At 36.4% G+C, this 19,541-nt stretch overlaps 1 protein-coding gene across 6 annotated transcripts in view; it reads left to right on the plus strand.

Annotated features, from left to right (window-relative positions):
* The first annotated feature begins 1,330 nt into the window (after window positions 1-1,330).
* Window positions 1,331-19,541, plus strand: part of LOC306872078 (rho guanine nucleotide exchange factor 11-like) — a 50,285-nt gene continuing 32,074 nt past the window's right edge. For all 6 annotated transcript variants that reach the window (XM_079420442.1, XM_079420444.1, XM_079420443.1 and 3 more), the window contains exons 1-20: window positions 1,331-2,370; window positions 5,260-5,351; window positions 5,429-5,533; window positions 6,549-6,598; window positions 6,697-6,754; window positions 6,836-7,026; window positions 8,025-8,096; window positions 8,167-8,274; window positions 8,755-8,803; window positions 8,873-8,910; window positions 10,932-11,021; window positions 11,103-11,168; window positions 14,381-14,485; window positions 14,604-14,702; window positions 14,801-14,843; window positions 14,926-15,022; window positions 17,218-17,340; window positions 18,524-18,547; window positions 18,638-18,767; window positions 18,855-18,948. In XM_079420442.1, the coding sequence (XP_079276568.1) occupies window positions 2,336-2,370; window positions 5,260-5,351; window positions 5,429-5,533; window positions 6,549-6,598; window positions 6,697-6,754; window positions 6,836-7,026; window positions 8,025-8,096; window positions 8,167-8,274; window positions 8,755-8,803; window positions 8,873-8,910; window positions 10,932-11,021; window positions 11,103-11,168; window positions 14,381-14,485; window positions 14,604-14,702; window positions 14,801-14,843; window positions 14,926-15,022; window positions 17,218-17,340; window positions 18,524-18,547; window positions 18,638-18,767; window positions 18,855-18,948 (1,669 nt within the window). In that variant the 5' untranslated portion in view covers window positions 1,331-2,335. The remainder of the gene's footprint in view (window positions 2,371-5,259; window positions 5,352-5,428; window positions 5,534-6,548; window positions 6,599-6,696; window positions 6,755-6,835; window positions 7,027-8,024; window positions 8,097-8,166; window positions 8,275-8,754; window positions 8,804-8,872; window positions 8,911-10,931; window positions 11,022-11,102; window positions 11,169-14,380; window positions 14,486-14,603; window positions 14,703-14,800; window positions 14,844-14,925; window positions 15,023-17,217; window positions 17,341-18,523; window positions 18,548-18,637; window positions 18,768-18,854; window positions 18,949-19,541) is intronic.

Consider the following 19,541-nt stretch of genomic DNA (forward strand, 5'->3'; position numbering starts at 1 on the left):
CTATTTAATTTTGTTTACAGATTTAATGTAAAGTTCAGACACTTTAAGCATATAATGACACACGAGGCGTCTGAGTTCACCGCTCCCTGGTGGTCTAGTGGTTAGGATTCGGCGCTCTCACCGCCGCGGCCCGGGTTCGATTCCCGGTCAGGGAACATATGTTTTACACTCGACACGAATTCATTTCTTTGTTTCTTCTGAATCACGGGGTACTGAATGGTTACTTTACAGTGAAGTAGAATAATTATTTTGTTATTATTTATTAATTGTGATAATTACAAATCAAAATGAGCTATGTGTCATTGTTTAAATAAAAAAAATAAATGCAAATGTTTTTTAATTTTTTATAAATCTTATTAAACCATGTACAAAATTAGTACAACTATCTACATCTCAAAACAGATGCTACCAAAAAAGCACAAGAATAAATCATATTTATACATATATATATATATATATTTCTTTTTTGGTATTGTGCTTACAGTGTTTAATTTCAGTAGCCTTATTAGATTTGAAAATGTTGTTGTTTTTGTCATTTTTGTTTTGGTTGTTGTTAAATATGTCTATTATAACGTATAATTTTTTTTTAATTAATTTTTATTTTAGTTTTTTAGACCATCAAGTGAACTAAATGAAAAGGAGAAGTGTTGCCTTGGAAACTAGCTGAAATAAAATATATATTTTATGTTATTTCAACATTTATGTTATGGTTTTAGTTAACTATAATAACATTATATTAATAACATATATGTGTCCCTGGAGCACAGAAGCAGTCATCAGTAACACAGGTATATTTGAAGAAATAGCCAACAATACATTGTATGGGTCAAAATTATACATTTCTCTTTTATGCCAAAAATCATTAGGATATTAAGATCATGTTCCATGAAGATATTTTGTAAATGTCCTACAGTAAATATATCAAAACTTCATTATTGATTAGTAATATGCATTGCAAAGAACTTCGTTTGAACAACTTTAAAGGTGATTTTTTTTTGCACCCTCAGATGATTTTTAAATAGTTGTATCTCAGCTAAATATTGTCCTATCCTAACAAACCATACATCAATGGAAAGATTATTTATTCAGATGATGTATAAATGTCCATTTAAACACACACATAGACATTTATTTAAATAATTTTTTTTTATTTATAACAACCCAGATTCAAAGCAGATCCTTATTTTTTAATTTGGTTTATACAGTGTTTAAAAGATGGTCTGTTTTCACACATGAATGTGATACTTTACAAACATAAATACTATTGTAATCAATATCTCCAGTAATGTGATATTTTCCGCGCAGTACCGGAGTCCAGCCGATAGAGGGCGAGTCTCCCAGAAGCCAAACATAAACCCAGGGATGATGGTGTTATTCCGGAATGGCGAATGCTCGGACACCGGGATAGCAGTGCGATTAAAGACCTCCAGATCACGCATCTTTGGGAAGCAATATCAACGCTAAACATCCACGCAGCGAGAGACGCGAGGACCGAAGCGGCCACGGAGGCGTCCACGGATTAAATGAATCTCGCTGGTCATCAAAATAGAGCGTGCAAGTCAACAAAATCCGCACAATAATTGCACCCCAAACACGAAAGCGAGCCGGGTTCGTCGCACAACGCGTGCAGAAGATCGCGTCTGGGATCGCGTTGTTGCTGCGCGGCGCGCTAGCGCTCCACCGCACGCGTGATCGGCCGCGGCCGCCGGAGTCGCGCTCTCCTGCGGGACCCGTCTGTACGCGGCGGCGGGGATGCGATGCGATGCGCGCTGCTCGTTATTGCAGGTGTCTGGAGGAGTGCATGCATCTACACTAGCCTCGCTGTCACCACCGTGAACCTAGCTGCTTAATCACTTTTACGCACTTTATTCGTCTCCTAACACTGGGTTATATCATATTCTCCAGCTTTTGGATTTGAGACGCTCAGCTTGTATTGCAGTGAGATCAGTAGCTCTAAAGACTAGAATAACCTGTCAATCATCTCGATCTTTATACACTGAAGCCACATAATACTTAGACGGATTGTGTGTGAAGTTGTTGACATTAGTGTGTTCCTCAGGAATCTCCAACTTGAGATAATACAGAAATGATCCTGCACGGGAGTCTAGTTTATTATGGCACTAAGTATTTGTGATTGCACTGGGTTTATGTGGATATTTGGAGCATGATGCTGGTGAGGAGGACCACTGTGTTTTCCCCAAAGAAACTTTGACCCCTGAAGTGGAGAAAGGACAAAACTCGCCTCAAGGAGTGGAGAGAGGAAATATAACTAACCTTACACTAATGAGATGATCTCAGACTGATATAACATCACTACACACTTAAACAGACAGACATGAGTTTTCGACACCCCACCTCCACGCTGGACAGGTGAGATCGGTTTCTTAAAGCGACCTTTAGACCGATATCGGTTGTTTGTATCTTGATGTGCACACTGAGGTTTCAATCATTGTTTTATTTCTGTTGTATGAGACAGAAACCTAGCGATTACGTACGATATTGATAACACAATGCCTTATTTATTACATATTCCATTCATAAACTGAGCTAGTATGTAGTGTTTTATACTAGTAGGTCCTCAAATCTGATTGGTCGAGTGGCGTTAGCATTGAGAATTTACACAAATTAAAAGTTGTCCTTTTATTATTTCTCAAACAAAATGCTGCACATTTCTTTGTGAAATTGAAATATGATTAATAACATCTATCTCAAATCAAATGAATCTCTTCATATAGGCTAAACAAAACACCAGACGGGCTGAATGACATGCAAGTGCACTCTCTGACAGCAGGTGGCGCTAATGGGACAGCAGCAAATACTATATTAACATGCATTATACATAGGCAAGTTATATATGTGTTCATTCCATTGAATCGGTTTCGTGCACATTTCCATTTGATGACATTCAGTATTACGTATGAATTCAGCATTACATCGGCCGTCTGCAAAATTAAAAAAAGTAATATTGATTGACTATTATCCTCAACATCTCACAGAATGTCAGAATTGCGGTTTTTATTCTTTTAAAGGCATGAGAGATCTGTCTAAATTACTTTCTGTGATACTTGGCTTTAGCTTGTATTGATGAAGCATCACTTAAAAGCAGCTCTGTTTTCTGTTACCGATAACGCTGTAGAAGTGCTTTATTCGCCGTCAGCCAAACAATTTATTCCACAAGTGAAAGATTTCAATAAAAATGGGGTGTATTTGTAGTATATAACTGATCATGTGACATCGACATGTCGGCCCTCATGATGCGATCCGCTCCGTGCAAAATAACACGCATTCCTGGCAATTTCATCACATGCAAGTGATTTTAAATACTAAGTAGATCTTTACCTTTTATTGAGAGCGTTAGTTTAAAGAGTTACCAGATTTATCGGTAGAGCTAATATTTAAGTATAAATGTGTGATTATCACAGTTATTGAACTTCTAGGCGCTATTTCCCAGATTTCACTGCAGGTTTTACCTAGGGATGCACGATATTATCGGACTGATATCGGAATCGGCCGATAATGGCTTTAAAAGTAAATATCGTCATTGGCACATGCAGCCTCCCCCGGGTCCTAATGCCGTTCCGTAAGGAGTTTTAGGCTGTAGGGGGCGCTGTTGGTCTACTTCTAATTAAATTAAAAGTAAAATAGCCTACACACATAACAAATAAAGCAGCAATTGATGTCATAAAATGAGTATGTTTTGATTTAAAGGTCAGAAGCTATAGTTTGCATGAAGAAAAACCACAAACATGACACTTGTAAATTTAGTAATTTTATATATACTGATTTATGCATTGTGTAATGTTATCAAACAAATCATAAGGTCTAAAAGATTTTCTGAATTCTTTTGCTTTAGACTTTAGTTTATTTATAGTTATTTTCAGTGTGCTGTCAAAAAACCTTCATTGTGGTTTAATTAATTCTAACAAATAAGTTCTTGTTAAAAACTAACCAAAATAAAAAATAGTTTGCTTATAATTTCTGCACAGGAGAGACATGGTGTTGTTTCCAAAAAAAAAGGAAATATATCGGTATCGGCCAAAATGATTCGAAAAATATCGGCAATATCGTGCATCCCTAGTTTTACCAGAATGTAGCTGATAGAAGAAAGCACACAAGCAGAATAATTGAATACACAGGCTAGATTCAAGGTTTTCTAGGCTTGCAAGGCTAACATTAGGTTCAGACAGTGACTGCTTCCTCACATCAGCGTGTCGTCGTCGTGTCTTCTGTCTAACAATACAGGTTTTTCCATTCGTCCAGTGTGCGCCTTAGTTTCCTTGTTGCTATTTTTACTCTCTCGGTGCATCAGTGTCTGTTACAGCTGTGTGTTTGTGTCTAACTGATGACTCTGGAGAAGATCATCCATCACAAGTTTCACTTCAGAAATTTGTGTCCACCTTGTCTGTGTGTGTTTCTGTCTTTGTGTGTCTTGTTCTGTCTCAAGATCTTTATCTCTCTTTCCCATTCGCTTGTTTTCCCATGTCATGTGACCGCAGGGCAGCCATTAAGAAACAAACACACCTGCCCAGGTATCAGACCCAGCACACGACATCTGTCAGTCATTAACCACAGATTTCCAGTGCTTATTTTGGTGCGGTTGAGTAATGATGTTTAATAAACTGTTTTTGAGCTGTCAATCATTTAGGAGGAGGTACATGAGCTATAAACTCGTTCACACGTCTTTCACTTTCTCAGTCAGTTTTACAGTCCGTCTCATGTTGAGTATTTGCTCTTTCTTTGCATTTCTCACTCTTTTTCTTCCATCTATCTCACTGTAATGCCTTCCTTCTCTCTTTCATGCTTCCTTTTAGTCCTTTTGCTGCTTGGTGAGTTTTCTGGTTTTATTTTTGTGTTATAATTAGTGGCAGACCATGCTGAAGTTTATAGATAATGCATGTTTTTCCCAATTATAGCAAATATTGTGTAACAATAGCTTAAGTAATGTGTGTAAAATATATTATTTTTGTCGCTAGATATCAATATTTGAGTTGATCATTGAAAACACAACCACTATTAGCACTGATGTGAAACTCAGGAATATGTCCTTTTACTTTTTGTTCAGACTTCAATCTCGTTAAATTCACCAACTTTCAGTTTTATTTTGCATCATGCATCAATTATGTCGAATGCAACCGTCCCTACTTCTTATTCCCTTGCTTTTTTCTAGTCCTCTGTGCTTTTCTCCTGCTCCCTGGTCCCTTAGTTATTCATTTGTTGTTGCATTGAGTTTGATATCTCGTTGTTTTTTGTCTGTTTTAGGTTGAGCAGCTTGACGTTAGGAGATTCGGAGCGCAGGTCGTCTCCTGGCCAGCAGAGGGAGACGCTGTCTGATCTCTCCTCAGACAACACAGGTAACGCTCCTCAAGCTCAAGCAAATGACAACAAATAAATGAAGTGATTTTGTTGAAAATCCATGTTTGTTTCATAGGGACGGGTTTAGTCCAAAGATGTGTGGTTGTGCAACGGGACAATCTGGGGTTTGGCTTCACCGTCTGTGGCGAGAGAATCAAACTCGTGCAGAATGTTCGGCCAGGTAACAAACACACCAAGCTTTTTTTCTTTTTTTTTAAGAAAATTAATGCTTTTATTCAGCAAGGATGCATTAAATTGCTCAAAAACACCAGTAAATACATGTAAAATGATGATTTCAAATTAGTGCTGTCAAACGATTAATCGCATCCAAAATAAAAGTTTTTGTTTGCATAATATAAATGTGTACTGTGTATATTTATTTATATATAAATGCACACACATGCATGTATATATTTACGAAAAATATTATGTTTATATATTAAATATATTTACATATTTGAATATAAATATAGAAATCTAAATGCATGTAATTATTTTCATAATATATATCAAATGCGTGTGTATTTATATATACATAATACATATTTTGATCATTTCGCCTGTGTTATTGCCAACTGCATACATTTTGGCAGAGGTGTGTATTTTTATTGGAATTTTACTATTTCACTTCCGTTTCCTTTAATAAATCTATGCACAAAAAATAGTTCCTCTCAGGACCTTAAGGACAAAAATGTCCCCGTTGAAACCCATTAAAACTGCTAATAATATATATCGTATGTATGTGTGTGTATTTATATATACATAATAAATATACACATTACACACACACATTATGTAAACAAAAGATTTTATTTTGGATGCAGTTTAATCGCAATTAATCATTTCAAATAAATGCTGTTCTTTTGAACATTAAAAAAAATCTTCAAAAAATGTATTATGGTTTCCACAACACTGATAATAATAATGAATATTTCTTGAGAAGTAAATCAGTATATTATTATGATTTCTGACGATCATGTGACACTGAAGACTGGAGAAATTATGCTGAAAATACAGCTGCAGATCACAGAAATACATTACACTTTAACACATATTCACACAGAAAACAGCTGTTTTAAATCATAATAATATTTCACTGTTTATTAAACAAATGCAGCCTTGCTGAGCACAAAAACCATGCTTTTGAATGGTAATGTAGCTATAAAAGGCAAACGACTATCACTTTGTGCTCACAGGTGGAGCGGCGGTCAAGGCTGGAGTCCAGGAAGGAGACCGGATCATTAAGGTATTCTCCATCACAACACGTTTTCCACTGTAAACCAAAAGTGATACTGATTTAATTAATAATTAATCTCATATTTGTCATCTCTGTTTGCTTTTCAGGTCAATGGTTCATTGGTTTCGTCCATGTCTCATCAGGAAGTGGTGAAGATGATCAAATGTGAGTTTAGTAATCTAGTACATCTAGTTTTTGTGGTTGTGGAGACTGTCAGTGCTGATGTGTGTCCTCTTCCTCTGATAGCTGGGACGTATGTGGCGTTGACTCTTCAGGGCCCGCCTCCTTCAGTCGGGTCGGTCCTGCTTCAGCCCCTCCCCACTGACCTCTTGCCCAATCACAGGACAGCACTGGGTGAAGCTCCGCCTCCTCCACCCACGCCTCCCACAGGATGCAGCACCCCGACTCAGAGGATCACAGGACCCAAGCCATTACAGGTGTGCCATGTTTTAAGCTTTTTATTGACTGTTATTTACAGCTCAGTTGGCTATATGAACTATTACCTGTGAGTATTGAAGCTCAAAAAGATTGCGCATCTTCAAGCAACAAATTCAAGCACATATGACGCTCGTAGAGGTTTCAGCGTTTGCCGTCTCACTATAGGAGAACATGAACACATGAACTTCATCTCCAGAGCTGCTCTGAGAGACACTTTACCAGCATTTCTGCAACTCTTCAGATATGCACTCAAACTTAAAGATCATCTACAGCCTGCCAAAATAAAAGTTCGGATTTACTTCAAGAAATTGTGACAGAAATATGTTACTATTATAATGTGCTTCTCAAAGAAATAAAGAGTATCACACAATTTTTTTCTTTTTTTTAATTTAAATGTTAAAACTGTTTTGTAGCACTGTTTGCCCAAAAAATTCCAGGGTTGTTCAAATTTCATTAGATTTTTATTCATTAAAATGCAGAAAAACACAGGATAACGCCTTTCATGATTAGCACACGGTTTCTCTATTATTGGTAAAATTATCTATGGTTGCACTGTAAAAGTAAAGTCAATTATTTAATTAAATCTTTAATATGGAATCCAAAAAATAAAACACAAAAATTGTGAAAAAATTAATTTGTTAATGTTTTTTAAATTGAGTTGATTATTAAAGTTTAATTAAACCATTAAAATGTATAATTAAGTTTTATGAATTTAATGAATCTTTTCATTCATTCTTTTTGATCATTAAACATTTAATTAATTAAAACGGAATACAAAAAATAAAACAAGCAACACAGCTATTGTTAAAATTGTAATAAGTGGTTAAATTGTTAAAGTTTTATGAGTTCAATTGATTATTAAGATTGAACTAAGCCATTACAATGAAATCCAGAACAAAAAATTGAATGGAAAACATTGAATTTGGGACAAAATACAACGGATGCCCTGATTAGTAAACTCCTTCATTATTTTAATATGGCTCTCCATGATTGGCAGGACCCCGAGGTGCAGAAACACGCCACAGAAATCCTCAGAAAGATGCTGGAGCAGGAGGAGGCAGAGCTACAGGTACCAGATCAGTGCTAAACATGAGCCGAGTCGTGTTTAAACCCATCATTAATGATTTCTCACTGTGCAGAGCCTTCTGGAGGAACGGTCTCGAAACCCCTCGCCTTCATTAGAGGAGCGAATAGAAAGTGCCAAGCGAAGAGCCAATCAAGTGCGAGTGAAGATCCAGCAGGATCTGGTGAGATTCGTGCTTAATATGTTCTTTTCTGAAAACTAACTCACTCTCAGGCCATCCGAGATGTATATGAGTTACATTGCATCAGTGTCTCAGCAATGGATGCTCTGCAGTGAATGGGTGCCGTCAGAATGAGAGCATGATAAAAACATCACAATAATCCACACCACTCCAGTCCATCAGTTAACATCTGGAGAAGACTAAAACTGAAACAAATCCAGCATTAAGATGCTTTTAACTAACCAAAACACGTCCATAATCCATAATAATGCTTCCTTGATTGCATTAATTAGGTTTTAAGGTCTGGATTTAAAGGTTGCGTTTGGTTCCTTTCGGCTGTTTTATTTTTTTTCCTGGTGTAATATTCAGCGTTCATGTGAACCCGGAACAGCCTAATCAGGGCTTCTTAGTTGATTCATTAATTAGTTGTTCCTAAATCTCACAGTTTTGCATTTGCCATTTTCAATCGCTGCTCTGTTTCAGGACGGCACTCGATCAGAAGCTGTCGCTAACTATCTGACGGCTGGAGAAGGTCAGTATTCATTAATACACCAATCTGACATGATTCATCAGCAGTAATGGTGTGTTCCTGTTTGCTCAGGTCGTTTATCGATGGACTCCAGCGAAGGAGACATCGAGGTGAGTTTCATTCGCTTTACAGCTTTCCCATCAAAATCCTATGTGTGTGAATGAGGGATGTAATGATGAAAGCCGATTCAGATCGGTTGAGATGCCGAACACATCACGACACAATCGGAGCAGGAGTTTTTCTGAATGACTCTCTTTAGAAAAGTTTACATGGTATTTTCCAGTCTAATTTAGATTAAAAACTTGGTTGCCTTTCATTTTAAAAGGAAAGAGCACAGACAAATCCTTCCAAGAGATCATGCAAGAGATTTCTTTTATTTGTGGAACTTGCTCATTTGATTTGGGGTTTGTTTTAAAATTTCAGTTTAGTTTTATTATATTTCAATTTCACAAAGAAACGTGCCGCAATAGCCTAATAAAAGGACGCCTTCTCATTTACTGTATATGTCTTCAATCTCATTTTGTTCCAGAAAATTGAATTGTGAAATCAAAATCGTGAATCGTGAGTGAATCGTTACATCCCTAGTGTGAGTAGAAGTCAAGAGTAAAGGTCTTTGTGTCCGAAATTCAAAATTTTTGCACGTTAAAAAATAAATATGACCTCACGCTGTCAATCATGTTTATACACTGCCCCCGAAACTTTCAGTTTGACAAGTTGATCCACGTCGTCTCGCAGCAAAGCACTGCAAAGATCCTTGCACCGGTGGTCTTCTATTTAATATGTGGCTCTAGTATCAAACTGACATCCTGAAGTAAACTTTGAATCGGCCGGGATAATCCCGTGGGCATTGCAACCTTTTGGACATTTTAGTGTATCAGTTTTGGTTTTTTGATCATTTCGCCTGTGTTATTTCACTTCCGTTTCCTTTAATAAATCTATGTACAAAAACTAGTTCCTCTCAGGACCTTAAGGACAAAAATGTCCCCGTTGAAACCCATTAAAAGCTATTTATTTATTTAATCGCAGTGCCGTGTAACTGTAAAATAATGCACTTTTTCTTAATAGGCTTTCATTCTGTTGGCAAGGCTTTAAAATGTCATTTTTAACTTTTTTTTTTTACCAGATGGTGCCATTTATTTGAATTGTTTTTAGGTTTGGCATATAAAGCAAATACTCGCTTTATTCCTGTTTTCTGCTTCTGCATAGTATAGAGCCAGTTGGATAAATAATGCAGCTGTAATTGTGTCGGTGTGAGAGGGTTTGTATGTGTGTCATAAAAAAAATGTGTGTTGTTGTAATATTTGAGAGAGAGAAACTCTGGCATCTAATGGGGAAAATTTGCTGCTGCGCCCAAACAACATTTTACTAAAAGCTCATTTTTTACTTTAGTTACTTACTTTACTTTTGTCATTTAGCAGACGCTTTTGTCCAAAGCGACTTACAAATAAGAAAAAGTAACTAAAACTAAAAAGTTACAACTCTATAAATACTATATACCCACATATTTAAGAAAATAAATAAAACTGACACATGCATATAACAACATTTCAATAATAAACATATCAATGAAAAAATTAAATAAAAAGCGATATTTTTTTTTTTTTCAAACCTCAAATTTGGAACACAACTTTTCTAGCAGGTTTAGAGTGCAACATGTTTCATAAAAGATATATTTTATATAAAATATTGTTCATAAATAATTTTCCTAAACTTAAACCTCTAACTTTTTTGTTTCACTTTTTAAACTTGTTTTTACTTCAGCAATAATCTGCCATGGGTCTTAAGACCAAACTTAATTTTTAAGACCATTTTTTGACACATTTTTGTCCACTATGGACCTATGTGTAACCTTTTTTTAATTGACGCTCAAGGGTTAATAAGGAGGTGAAACTCTCCTTCCTCTCTGTATCTCATGCTTGGATGGACCCAATATTTCCTCTCTTTTTCTCTTTTTGGGTTTTTTGCGCAATAGATTAATATGCATCGGACTCAGTGTGCAAGGTTTCTGTGCGTGACAAATTTTTAGGATGACGAATGCAAAAAAATGCATGTGAAAATTTTGGAGTCAGTGTGCAGACCTTAAGCCCATCCATCTGCCCAACTCTCTCCCGCCCCGTCCCGGTCTGTTTAGGTGTGTGAGAGTCCCTTCTCCTCCCCCTCCACCTTCCTCAGGACCCCTCTGCTCCGCCGACAGGGATCCGACACACACACCTCAGACTCGGTGAGACACACACTAGATCCCCGTCACACACAGCAGTGCTCTGTGCTCAGCCTCCAGTCTGACTGTCTCGTGTCTCTTCAGGGAGGAAAGATGCAGATCATTGGGCCGGAGGAAGAAGAGGAGGATGATGGGTATTCGATCAATGAGGTGAGAGGGTTTCATTAAATGCCTTACTCATCGCATATCTCGCAGTTATACAGCAGCGTCTCCCAAACTGGGTTAATGAAAAGCTAGTAATTAATTTAATCTAATTAGTGATTAATGATTTAAATAAATTCAAATAAAAAAGCTTACTAATAAAGGTGAAATAATTTAGTTTATTAGTAATAATTGAAATAAATGATTTAAAAATAAATTCAAATAAAATCGTAATAGAGGTGACATTTGTTTAGTTTATTAGTAATGACTGTTTACAATCATTGGCTAGACCAAAGATTGTTTTCTATGTTCTCAATAGTGATAATGCATTTAGGTCAAGGTATAGCTAGCTGACCGCCAGCTTTCTAGCTGTTAGTTTAATATGTTTTTGGTTTTTGTACTTGCCAGACCGAACAAAAATCCTGATTAAACTTAAGTGACAAAAAAATAACCAGCGACGCACCGAAACGAAAGAATAATTTTTCTGATTTTAATACAGTCAGCGTAAACAGCGATTGATGATGGAAGGGTATTTCTGGTGGCAAGGTTGCTGCTGCCTGTCTCTTTGTGATGAGCATAACAGCACACATAAAGAAACTGAAGAAAAAGGTAAAAATACTAAATATGTAGTTTATTTAGGCTACAACATGATATAGTTAAGTACATACCAAGGGAGCTATTTTGCTAAATATTCTCACGATCGCAAATGTTACATTGATTTTAGTTCAAGTAACGTTAGTTAGTCAAGTAGTTACTTACATTTTAGACACAATATTTACTGTTTTGTTCTGTTTCACCAACGGAAATGGTTCCAAACAAGGATCACAGCACATTCTCCAAGCAGCACTCGGCCGGAGAGGTCTGCATTCCTGCGGGACACGACCAGTGTTGCCAGATTGGATGGACGATTTCAGCCCAAAACTTTAACTGTCAAAATAATGTGATAGTATGTAAATCAAGGTTGATAAGAGCCATTTTTAACCCTTTATAACTAAATAATGACGACAAAATAATATAAATATAATGCTATATAATTTTCCCATGGATCAAATAGGAGCAAATACACTAAAGAGAATTACCAAATATGATTAAAATATGCAAGCAGACACTGTCAAAACGGCAATCAAGAAATTAACCAATACCCTCGAAAAACACATGCATCATTTTCAGTGTCAACAGAGTTTAAATGCAAAAAAGTGGCCAATATAAGTGATCAGAATAAGCAAGGTAATTATAGCTATTTCACAGTCGTTCACGCGCACACCATGACAGTCAAAACTGTGTCATTCTGTATGATAATCTGACTATATAATAACATCAACAATAATACTCTTACTTTCGTGTCGCTCTATAATGTCACAGTCTTTCGTGAAGTTCATATTGAACATAATATAGAATTGTGCACAGTCAAAACTAACAAGTCCAGCATCTTTAAAGGACAGGACTAGATATAAATCGATTTTGATTGAATAGTTTAACTGTGCTGATTTCGGAGTTGCAGTGATATAGCCTTCATGTCATCTCCCTCAACAGGTGTAATTCACGTTTAGGGAGTTAAAACACTCCACTCTTTACCATCGAACTGATATATAGGCATTATGGTCACTTACAGTTATACATTCAAAATCAGATCTGTTATGGTGCTAAAAACCCATCGCTCATGAATCATCACGTCTGTCTGCTGATGCCTGGTGATTGGATAAAAGTGGACCGCGACGTCAACATCAGCACCAGTCTCTTTGCAGTGTGTGTGTGTGTGTTTAGTAACGTTGTGCTGACTGATTGGATGCATGCAGTAGGCTATATATGCACACTTGGGCTTGTTTGTTAACTAATTAGCCTATACAATTTATATGTTTTGAAAACCACCAAACTGACCAAAACCAGCTCGGATTTTGCCCACCCGCCCAAGCCAATATTTACCCGCACAATCAAATTCAAAACCGCCCAATCTGGCAACACTGGACCTGACCAGATTTGTCAGGTCCAGTATATATAGTCAATAAATTCAAGACTCTTGACAAGATGAATAAAATAAATACAATTTTGTACGGAATACACTTTTATTTGTTAGCCTATCTCTCTTTCTTTCAGTAGAGGGAATTTAACTGAGATCAGGAACGGTCGTGTCGGGAAGAAATGTATTGTAAGCAGACAGCGGGTGAATAAAGAGTGAATATATCACGGAATATAACCTCGCGGGAGCGGGACTAAAGAAACAGTCCCGTTTTGTTATTGAATGATTCAGCGTTTTGAACGAATGACTCAATTACTCATTAAGTGACGTACCGCCACGTATGCATTTTCCCCCCAACATTTCTTATTTGTATATTCATAAATGTATTTTAAACATTAATCTCATAACATTATTTAGTGCAGTTGTAATTTTGCAGTGTGAATTATTTAATCTGATAAATTGTAAACATTTGACATGAAAGGTGATGCATACATTTAAAAAGTAAAAAAATAGGCCTTTATAAAGGTAAATAAAAATATGCAGACTTCAAATTCAAATTCAAATTTTATTTGTCACATACATATACATACGTAGTACGACATGTAGTGAAATGTATTGTACGACTGTCCAACAAATTGTCCAACAAAATTAGAAAAACCTCAAGTTTACAAAAATACAAATAGAAAAAGTACAGTAACCATATATACAGAATAAACTAGCAATAAAATAAAATAACAAATAGATATGAGAATAAAAAATAGAATATGATTCTATATAGTATAGACTTAAGTATGTAAAAGCTGACAGAACACTTCAAAATATTACTTCAGAATAATTGTTTACACCACCAAACATCTCAGCGATGTGGTAGTTTTGTGGGGAATATTGTCTGTTGATATGAAAAGTATGTTGTTGTAATAAATATTATTTATGACAGTGATTATTATTATAATTTTTTTACATTAAACACATTAAATATTACATTTTTATGTAATAAAATGTGCATTTCCATTACAGGTTTAGGTATTAAATTTCATATAAGGTGGCATTAAAAAGTCTTAAGTTTCACTTGTTCATATCTGTAGAAGCCCTGATTTAAATTCATGCATTAAAGTGTATTTGGACTGAATTTGGAATAGCATACTTCTCTTACTATTTCTGCCACATCTTTATATCACAGACACAGCCATTTATATTTTATATCCATGCGTTAATCTGAAAAAATTAATCGCCTGCGTTAACGTTTCATTTTGGATCATTACAGACGGACGGGCCGTTTCAGGACATAGAGCTGCTGAAGAGTCGCCCGGCTCACATGATGGTGTTCATGAGATACGTGTTCAGCCAGCTACTGGATCCAAACCCGCTGGTCAGTCCTGCGCTTCATATGAAATATGCAGTGTGCTTGTGTATGAACCCCAGCTCAATGAGAGTGTGTCTGTATGAGTACAAATGAGTTTCTCACGTGTGTGTTGTTGTTGATGCAGCTGTTTTATCTGTCTGTGGAGGCGTATCTGGGCTCCAGCCCCAAAGACGCCCGTTCCCTCGCCCCTCAGATCTGCCCACACTTCCTGGACCACGATGCTGTGAGTATCTGAACCACACACACATAACCCCAGCGCTGGTTTTGCTGTGTTTCTGAATGCACTTTTATATATGACTGTCCATGTGTGTTTGTGTTCAGCCTCTGAAGATTAAAGTGCGAGAGGAGTTTCTGACAGATATAGGTGAGGTTTGGTGCCGTTTTTAGATCTCAGTTAGACCAGCTGTGAGTGTAATCGAGCGTGTGGTTGTTGTGTTTTCCTGTAGAGAATCGTCTGCATGCGCAGGAGGACATTCGAGGACCGCTGTCTGAACTCCAGCAGCAGGTGCTTCCAGATATTCAAGACCAGCTTCAAGACTACAGGTGCGCCTTCAGCTTTAGTTTGAAACACGTCAAATTCCTCCCTCAGAGAGCAGACCTATTATTAATCGTTATATGTGTCCCTGGAGCACTAAAGCATCGTAAATAGCACAGGTATATTTGTAGCAATAGCCAACAATACACTGTATGGGTCAAAATTATGTTTTTTTTATGCCAAAAATCATTAAAGATCATGTTCCATGAAGATATTTAGTAAATTTCCTACTGTAAATATATCAAAACTTCATTTTTGATTAGTAATATGCATTGCTAAGAAATACATTTGAACAACTTTAAAGGTGATTTTCTCAATATTTAGATTTTTTTGCACCCTCAGATTCCAGATTTTCAAATATTGTCCTATCATAACAAACCATACATCAATGGAAAGATGGTTTATTCAGCTTTCAGATTATGTATAAATCTCCAAAAGCGTGACCTTTTCAACGTAATTACGTATTATCTGAAGTCAGGAACGTGCATCACAGAACAGGCGAGCATTTATGTTTATAAAGCATATAAATTTATTTATTTAATGGCCAATCGTTTTGCTAGATAAGACACTTATTCATCGTCTGGTATCGTTTATAGCCCTTTGAAGCTGCACTGAAACTGTCCTTTTGACCTTCAACCGTTTGGAGTCCATTGAAGTCCACTATATGGAGAAAAATCCTGGAATGTTTTAATCAAAAACCTTAATTTCTTTTCGACTGAAGAAAGAAATACATAAACGTCTTGGATGACATGGGGGTGAGGACATTATAAGGAAATTTAAATTTGAAAGTGAACTAATCCTTTAAGGGAAAGCACCTCCGTGTTAGCAAACTAGAGAAAGACAGTAAATTGATGTTTTTCTGCACTAAACAAGTGAATTTTGCCAAGATGTTTTCAGAGATGATAGACAAGATATTATAGAATTAATAATTTAATGAAAACCCAATTTTGACCAAAAAAAAAATTGACATTCGACCTATTTTTTTTAAATTTCCTGAAAACGATAATATAAGAAAGAAACAAATAATGCATTACCTTTTCCATTTTACATCTAAACAAAAGCATTCAAGTAAGAAAAACAAATAATCAAATGTAAAAAATCACTTCAAGTCACCTGTATTATATAACAATACAGATTGCCAAAGAGCTTTACACTATTGAGTAGGAACATAATGGAAAAGGGCAATAGCAAACACTCAATTTACAAATAAATTGATTATTAAAAGTACAAAAGCAGTTCAGACGAGCAGTGAGTGATTCTCTCTTGTTAGATTAGCATTAATAAGACAGACGGCCTATATAGCAAATCCAACTATAATGCACAGATCTGATATAATGTTACACATCAGATGTTTTTCCCCAACAGTTCCACTAGTGTTCACTTAAGACATAACAGTTTATGTTTGCATGAACGCTAAAATACTGTAATTGTGTATATTTATCGGATTGCGCGCTGTGGATGTCAGCCAGCGTGAGAAGTGAGCAGAGAAAACTTACGAAAAAAGATTTGTGTGGAGCATTGACAAGGGCTTACTGAACTCATTTTTGTGAAAACGTCAAATTTGATAAAAATCTGCATTTTTCACTTTTTTTGCCTGTAGCTCAAAATTAGCCCGGCCTGTGCACTCACACTCATTTTACCAGCACAGCTCACAAATACTCTTCTTGAGATGTTGTTGAAGCCATTTCTAGTTATTCCACATATGTGACCCTGGACCACAAAACCAGTCATAAGGGTACATTTTTCAAAATTGAGATTTCTGCATCATCTGAAAGCTGAATAAATAATCTTTCCATTGATGTATGGTTTGTTAGGATCGGACAATATTTGAAAATCTGGAAACTGAGGGTGCAAAAAAATCTAAATATTGAGAAAATCTCCTTTAAAGTTGTCCAAATGAAGTTCTTAGCAATGCATATTACTAATCAAAAATGAAGTTTGATATTTACGATAGGAAATTTACTAAACATCTTTATGGAACATGATCTTTACTTAATGTTCTAATGGTTTTTGGCATAAAAGAAAAATCAATAATTTTGACCCATACAATGTATTTTTGGCTATTGCTGCAAATATACCCCAGAGACTTAAGACTGGTTTTGTGCTGCAGGGTCACACATTTGTTAAAGGCTGTAACACACACAGCGGTGTATTCTGCGCTCTATAGGGTGTGTGATGTCATGTTTTGTGTTATATGCGGCAGGAGCAAGCAGACGATGGGTCTGGGCTCTCTGTTTGGAGAGAGCGACCTGCAGCAGTTAGATGGAGATCCTGTGAAAGAGCGGCAGGTGGTGGACAAACAGGTGCTGGCGCTCTGGGAGATCCTGTGAGTGACCTCTTCTGTTCAGTTCAACGGGAAAATGAGTCCAGACATTAAACATGAGCTCAACACTCGCTCCGGTTACTTTAGTAATGCATGAAGCGTCAGAGCATGACAAAAGTGGTTGTGTTCGTGATATTTCAGGAGAAATCTGATCACTTGGTCTGCTTCTGATAACGTTTCTATTTAAATCATCAATAATAGCATTGTAATATTTCTGTTGTTCTGTGTTATTATTCTTAATCAGTTATTGTTGTTGTTATATTTCTATAGTACAGCAGTACTCTAGCGCTATTATTGTAGTAATGCATTTATTTATTGTTTTCTAACTTGGTAATAACAATATATTTTGACTTTATCCTCATCATTTTGACATTATTCTTGAAATATTTTGACCGTTTTTGTAATTTCGACTTTAATCATGAAACATTTCAACTTTATTCTCAAAATACTTTCTTTAATCTCGTCATTTTAGTTTCTAAAACGCCGTCGTAAATACATTTGTCTATCGGCTTAATGTTTATAATTTAATATTACTACTACTACTATTTTCATATGCTAATATTTTTTTATTATTATTGTTTAGTCATTTTAAATGGGTTCCATAAAAACAATGATGTGAATGTGACCTGAAACAATTGAAGCTTTTGTTAAGAAGAAAAAACTCTATCCTTTTCCCCCAGTGTCCTCGTGCTAAAATTGAATTTAAATCCATGTTTTAAATATTTAAAATTACATTTAAAAACACTTCTTGCCTGGGAAAGAAAAGAGAAAAGGCACACGTTTGCATCTCTGGATATTAGGCTGTTAAATCAGTGTTAGAAATATCCTATAAAAACAGCAGCAATATATATATATATATATATATATATATATATATATATATATATAGTCCCACACACCAGCAGTCCGTTTCCACGGCGACCGGTCAGATGATGTGGAAATAAAGTGAAAATGAGCTGGCATGAGTGACAAAGGTCCCGCATACGTGACACACCTCGCAGAGCTGTCACATGACCCACAGAGCCAGAGGTCACATGACAGCAGTACACACAGCATGAGGCATCCGTCACGGACGAGCGTCACAGGACCCTCGCAAAACACACCAAACCACTGTGATATCAAAAACACTCCAGGTGTGTGTTTGTGTAAATACAACCATGCTAACGTGAGTTTTCTTTCCTTCCAGTTCAAAACATGAGGAGGACAGAAGGTATGGACCTGTATTATATTGCTAGCACTGCTAAAGTCTATTAAACCGGTGTATTGCGTTACATAATATTGACTGATATCCTCCTGTCAGTTCTCCGCTAGCGTCTGCGGTTCATCTGTATCTCAGACACTCGGGCATTAAACTCAGAGACTCCAAAGTGTTTCCCGGCTTGATGTCCGAGAAGGAGAAGTGGCTTCCGTTCTTTCCTAAAGCTAAGAAGGTAAATGTGTTCTGCTTTATGTAATATATTGAGTGACGTATAGATCTTACTCTATCTGCATAAAGCCCTTCATATGTTCATTCGCAGCTGAGCAGTGCGAGACGAGAGAAGGATGGAGACGACAAGAAACGAAATCCCATCCTGAAGTACATCGGCAAACCCAGAAGCACGACCCAGTCCAGTAAACACTCTCTCTCTCTCTCTCTCTCTCTCTCTCTCTCTCTCTCTCTCTCTCTCTCTCTCAATTCAATATGTGCTTTATTGGCATGACAATTGTTACAATGTATTGCCAAAGCATAGTGTTTACATTAAATATAGAACAAGTATGTATATATATATAAAAAAAATAAAAATACATGCATGTGTATATATATATATATATATATTAAACAAAACAGAACAAATCAATTCTAGAATTCTGTGAACAGTTTAAAAGTGTGTGTGTGTGAGTGTGTGAGTGTGTGTGGGCGCATCACTGATTTGTTGACTCCTCCCTCTTTTTGTGACAGGCATCAATGTATCTTGCTGCTAGTGAGATACAATCTTGTTTTTCACCTAATAAATACTGAAGTTGTGTTTTCTTGTTTAACATTTTGAAGTCAGGGTAAAGTGTTTCAAATTCTGGATCAAATGCCTCTCTAATGTGTTGATAGTTAGGACAGCTGGTGAGGAAGTGTTGCTCTGTCTCCACTTCTCCATGAGTACAGTATGGACAGATGCGGCTCTCTCTGGGCAGCCAGTGCTGTCGATATCTGCCCGTCTCTATAGTCAGAG

This window comes from Barbus barbus (genome assembly GCF_936440315.1).
Source record: "Barbus barbus genome assembly, chromosome: 1".
NCBI lineage: Eukaryota > Metazoa > Chordata > Actinopteri > Cypriniformes > Cyprinidae > Barbus > Barbus barbus.